General features: G+C 43.5%; 1 protein-coding gene across 1 annotated transcript; it reads right to left on the bottom strand.

Moving 5' to 3' along the window:
- Window positions 1-1,963: 1,963 nt before the first annotated feature.
- Window positions 1,964-5,042, bottom strand: LOC308288300 (arrestin domain-containing protein 2-like; the record flags this gene model as incomplete). Its single annotated transcript, XM_080729699.1, has 7 exons — window positions 1,964-2,043; window positions 2,305-2,382; window positions 2,567-2,729; window positions 3,055-3,311; window positions 3,459-3,561; window positions 4,180-4,391; window positions 4,805-5,042. 7 exons carry the CDS (start codon window positions 5,040-5,042, stop codon window positions 1,964-1,966), a joined length of 1,131 nt encoding a protein of 376 aa, XP_080585825.1.
- Window positions 5,043-6,039: the final 997 nt, after the last annotated feature.

The following is a 6,039-nucleotide window of genomic DNA, read 5'->3' as shown; positions in this document are numbered from 1 at the left end:
GGGATTTCATGGAGGCCAGGAAGGCCATAAATGGTAAATGGTGCATTTATATAGCGCTTTTAATCCAAAGCGCTTTACATAGATTGTGCATTACATTCACCCATTCACACACACATTCATACACCGGTGGCGGAGGAAGCCATGCAAGGCACCAACCTACTCACCGGAGGCAATTAGGGGTTCAGAGTCTTGCCCAAGGACCCTTCGACATTAACTCAGGGGGAGCCCGGATTTGAACTGGGAACCCTTCGGGATTTATACCCTTCGTGCTCTAATACCAGTTTCTCTACCCCTGAGCTATGCCGCCCCTATGGCCGCCGTTGCCCCTCAGTTTGGCCTTGTGCCCCTCAAACGAATGGCATGACCTGAGGCCACAGTGGCCTTAATGCCCCAGCTGACTGTACCACTTCTCCTTTGTCTCTTTCTTGTCATGTAGTCACCAGTGTCTCTTTCTTGTCATGTAGACACCAGTGTCTCTCTTGTCATGTAGACACCAGTGTCTCCTTGTCATGTAGACACCAGTGTCTCTTTCTTGTCAAGACACCAGTGTCTTTTGTTGAGATTCTGAAATCTTAACCCTGAGTCCCCAAGACTCCCCATCTTTAAACCAATCCAGTGACTTTGATTGATGCAGGGCTGAGCATGGATCAGATTGTAATTACCATCATTTATCTATTTCTCTGCAGATTAGGTTATCATCCCTAACCCTTAAACTCGACAAATTATTTCAATGGACCAAAATCTTGTTTTATTTGATGGCCTTCCTGCCCTGGCATTTGGCCTTGTGCCCTCAAAAAATGGAGAAACCAAAGGCCAAGTGGCCTTGCCCCTAAAATGAGGAAATTCCATCAAGAATTCACACCACAACTGTAACAAACACAATGGTGAACAATGTAGTTAGTTACAGTATAGTTATAGTGCTTGGTGTGAATGATCGGTCCTTTAGTTTGTATTCATAAATGGGAATATACAGTTCAGGATTGAAGTATTTGAAAGGTCTTATTTTCTATCAATTACACCCCCCCCCCCCAATTCATAGAGATTTGTTTGTTTTTGAGCCATTCCTGAGCCAATCATTTTACGACCTGGTCATCGACAATAGGCCTTCTAGATCCCAGACGTCCTGTCTACCCACTCATCTACAGCCACATTAAAGGAGTAGTTAACCCTTTTCTATCAATTACACACCCCATGAAGCCTTGAATTCGTGTTTTTCTTTTTCTTTTTTTCGCATTCCTAAGCCAATGATTTGATGACCAGCGGAGACTCAAACTCTGAATCTCCATTGATGCTAGGTACATTATGAGCAGCTCAATCCAAGTATCTGTAGCACATATCTACTATTACTTGTAAGTGATAGTGTACATTTCCCTACCGCGTGTGTGTGGTGCTCGCTCCCCACGCAGAGGAGGGGTTAGTTAGGATTAGATGCAAGCTTTCTATCAGTGATATCAATTGAAGGTAGCTTTGTAGCTCATCTGTATTCTCTCTCACGGTAGACATTTCAATGTACTGATATTGCAGGCATTGATCATATTGTATTATATGTACAGGTGATCTGTGGGGAAATTACTTGATCCTGAAAAAATTAATTCCAACTAAGTTTATTGTCACAATTCGATCTTACCGGTATAAACGAGTGGGTAAATTTATTTTCTGTACAAGCTCCCACGAATTACATTTACAAAATGGATGATCATAATAGTAGAAAAAAAATCAAATACCAAAACAATATAAAATATACAGTAAGGTTGTGTACCCAATAAATAAATAAAGTACAAAATAAAGGCAGAGTAGACCTCAGTCTTGAGTGAAAGGGAGGTCTTAAAATGCCAACCCGGAATTCTTAATGAACTGTGGGGTGTGTCCACAGAAAAGCTTTATCCTACTGTACATTTTTTTTTAAAGATATGCCACCATTTATATTAATAATAATATAACCATTAATTATTATCAGTTTCTTTTAGTCGTGCCATGGCTTGAGGCGCAGGTGGGCTTCGTGGTTCAAAGCACATTCAAGCAGTGAAGTGGGATGGGGTAAACCTGTATGCATGATGGAGAGAAAACATGGATGAGTTTCGAGAATAAAATAGTTAAACATTTCATTCTGTAATATTATGTAGTCTCTAAGGGTTATACCATTTCATCTTTCCCAAACAAATTGCAATGTCTCATCATTCTTTCTCAGGGATTATATATCTCAGTGGTACATTATATGATAATAAGTAACCCAAACTAAGGTTGACTGGGTAATGGATGAATAGGGTGGTTTGGTGCATGGTGAGGAGACAAAACTCACCTCACTGTAGGTGGGAGGGGGTGAGGAGGTGCGTTGCTCCTCCTCTGTCACCACAGAGCTGTAGTCGGGCCGCGGCGGGGGAACTGGTGGAAGAGAATCAAAAGGGGGAGGTTTAGTGTTTTTGTCCAGACTCAGACCACTGCACGTCCAAGCATCGAGCCCACTCAAACTTCTATTCATATTTTGTTCACAATAAATGATGAAACAGTCATTTTACACACGGTCACTGATTGACAGTGTAGCAGACAGTTAAGACAGGATCCTTACAATCAGGCTTCTCTGGGATGGCGAGGCTCTTCAGGTTGCCGCTGTACTGATTATTAATGACACTGGAGGAGATACCACTGTCAGACAAGTGGAGAGCTTTGGTTCCCATCACGAGCGGCAGCTCCACACACAGCTTGGACATCCCAGGAACATTCACACAAACCTGAGCAAAGCACCATGGGAGAGAGGACAGTTTTAGTATGACATGTAAAAAAGTCTTAATTGGATGTGTATATGAGCTCATGTATTATGTTATTTGTAAAGAAAATGCTCTTTATATATCTTCATATGTTCCATTTCCTGCGTATCACAATCGGTAGAGCACTGCATGGCCAAGGTTAAGGGTTCCGTTCCCACTGGGACCAGAAACTGACACTAAAAACGACATGCTCTCTGATTTCGGTACAGTGCTCAGCTTCCATGGAGCGGCCTGTTGTTTTGTGTGTTTCCTCTCATTTTAAACCACAAGAGAGAAGAAAACACCTCACCCTGAGCATGTACTCCACTTTGATGATGCGACAATGCAGGATGGAGGGTCCGACTGGGGGGATCTTGATTGCGAGGCCGTGCCACACCTCCCTACTGTACGCTCCTACCGCGTCACCCCGCAGCATCGCCACCACCACTCGCTTCTCTTTCAGGTTTCCCTCACCGATAAAGGTCTGCACCTGGGTGATGTAGGCCTTGGGCACCACTGGCCGAGAGGTGGGGTTGTTAAACTCGGCCAACACAGGAATCACCTCGCCTGCAAGCACAGTGGGGGGAGGATAGAGATTGAGGATGTTGGCTCTTTCATTTTAAAGCAGTTCAGACCCATATTTAACCCTCATCGACACTCCCAGAAACGTTAATCTATCCTGTTGATTAGAAAAGAGCTCTCTCTCTCACTCACCTGGTGTGTAACCCGTGCGGTCGATATTGGCCCTTATGGACACCTTTCCTAAGTCTTGGAACCACAATCGTGCCATCTTGTCTTTGGTGCAATCATGTGGCGCCTGAAATGGGCAAAACAAAAACGAGTTTACATGAATGACATGAACTCCATAGAAACAAGGAAATGTTTTGTCTGTAAAGTATATTTCATCAGAGCAATGATAATGCGCCCAGGGTGAAAACCTGAATGTGTTTTCTATCTGTGGCACCATTGCTGTGCCTTATAACAAGGGTCTTCAACAGGAGGTTCTCAGAGGTACTACAGGGGGGCCACCAAATCTTGTGTGATAGAAACTTTTTTTTATATTAACCACTTGAACCCTAATGTCCATAGTCTGAGAACTGAAGCCAAAAATAGCAGATCTACAAGCTCACAACGCCTCGTGCTGCGAGGAGTTGTGAGCTCGTAGATCGGCTATTTTCGTCAAAGAGGTTTGGTGTAGAGGGGAAAAAGCAGACTAAGTACAGAGTGAAAGGTCAAGTGTATTAAGTATTGACGGTTCAAGTGGTTAAATATCTGTGCTGTTTATGCAAACTGTTTATGAAACTATATGGAATCTAAAAAAGGTTGTGGGGTCCTGCTTCATCTCTCTCTCAACTAAGGGGTCCTTGGCCTGAAAACGTTGAAGACCCCTGCCTTATAATATGAAACAGCAATTGAACTGCATGTATCTTCCTACCAGTAGGGTGGGTGTGTTGATGTCGATGGGTTGGATGACAGTAAACTCTTTCTTGATCTTCTTGACAGTGGCCCAGGGCCGGTGGAGCTTCACTTTCACCCAGTAACGAATGCTGCCGTGTTTCCCCTCGAAGGACGTCTCCAGGCGCTCTGGGAGCTGGAAACTGAAGGGGAACTCATGTCTGCCTCTAGAGAGTGACAGCTCTCCATCATCTGAGGGGGGAGGAATAATAATACTTAGTATCTCATAATAACATTAACCACTTCAACCCCATATGGTTGAGCGGAGTCCCTCAGGCCTCTATAGGCTACTAGTGTATTTTCTGTTTTCTGTTCTCCTATTTTCGACAAAAGCTTTCCCCACAATACGCTGGATGTTGGGGTTTTTAAGTGGTTAATGAGTATTCTTATAGTAATAACAGATATATCCTAGGAGTATTTGCATTTAAAAGTCAAAGTAGGCCTAGATTTTCCAAAGGTGTTTGTTTAATAGGCTGATTTGTGCTAGAACTAAACAAAAATACTGAATTCCCATTTTTAAGATATATTCGTCCAAAATATTTTTCAATATAGCGCCACTGGTCGAAATTAATGTATATGATGATGATATTATCATTGATATTGACCTGCTGGCAGAAGCTCCACTCTCTGGTTCAGACACTCCACGTCCTCCCTGTAGTAACAGGCGTCAGTGGCGACAATGAAGCGGGTTTTGGCGACGCCCTCGGCGTGCAGTGTGAGCGCCTGCACTCTGCTCTGTCCGCTCAACTCCAGAACCACCTTGCCGGACACCACACCTCCGCTGGCGAACTCCGGGAGAGAGCCGAAGACGATGGAGAAGTTTTTCACCTTGTCGAAAATCATCTTGAGATCTCTAATCTGTGCGTTGTTGTATTCCCTCAAATGTGAGTTGATAGCCTTTTCTTCCTCTTTCCCAGGGATATGTTCTGTTTGCTTCTGGTTGTTGAGTTGAGCAAGGATGAGTGGATAAGATAGGTATCTGGGATGAGCGTCTTATAGCGGGTTGAAGGGGGCGGGGCCACCTGTGCTGTCAGAGTGACAGGCCGTCATTGTTGATGGTTCTTTCGGTGAAACCAAACCACTGACACTGAGCAGCACCATGGCTGCTGCAGAGAAACTTCTCACATAATAAACAATTTAAATGAGTCCAGGTCGATTTCCTGTTGCACTAGTTTGTGAATAGCCTGTCACTCATAGGCTAAAATCATAGAAATGGAATTCAAACACAAATAGAAGTTAACACTCATGGCTTTATTGTGATACCTGTCACAGTTTCAGTTCCATCCCAGGAAATGATTAAAACATGGTAAAAAATAGTTACCCTCCTTAATATAAAGTCTATTTATATTTTTGTAAAACGGACATTATTTTATATTTGTGAGAGAGAGAGAGAGAGAGAGAGAGAGAGAGAGAGAGAGAGAGAGAGGGAGGGAGAGGGGGGGGATCCAGGAGACAGACAGACACGCAAAAGACAGATACTTGGACGTTGGACCTGACGGCAGTAACAGACAGACAGACAGACAGACAGACAGACAGACAGATACTTGGACCTGCTGCCTTAATTCCTTCCATTTTCAGTGTGTAAAAAGTAGGCCTGGGTCTTTAGGGAAATGCATGGGCTCTGTGTGCAAATGTAGGCTACATAGGCTATTATGCCTATTGTCTTACCGTAGGCTAGCTATGATTAATTGTATAGGACTATAGGCCTATATGACTATGTCCTTCTTGATAAAGTATTAAGTGTAAACGTGCTCCTTCTGCTTTCCAGAACCCTTACATTCTCAAACACATGCTGATACTGCTACAGAATGTGCAGATAATAATAATGATAAATGTCCAA

The sequence above is a fragment of the Nannobrachium achirus genome (genome assembly GCF_963921795.1).
Source record: "Nannobrachium achirus genome assembly, chromosome: 1".
In the NCBI taxonomy this organism is placed as follows: domain Eukaryota; kingdom Metazoa; phylum Chordata; class Actinopteri; order Myctophiformes; family Myctophidae; genus Nannobrachium; species Nannobrachium achirus.
Note: the sequence above shows the minus strand (reverse complement) of the source record. Positions and strands in the feature narration are given on the sequence as shown.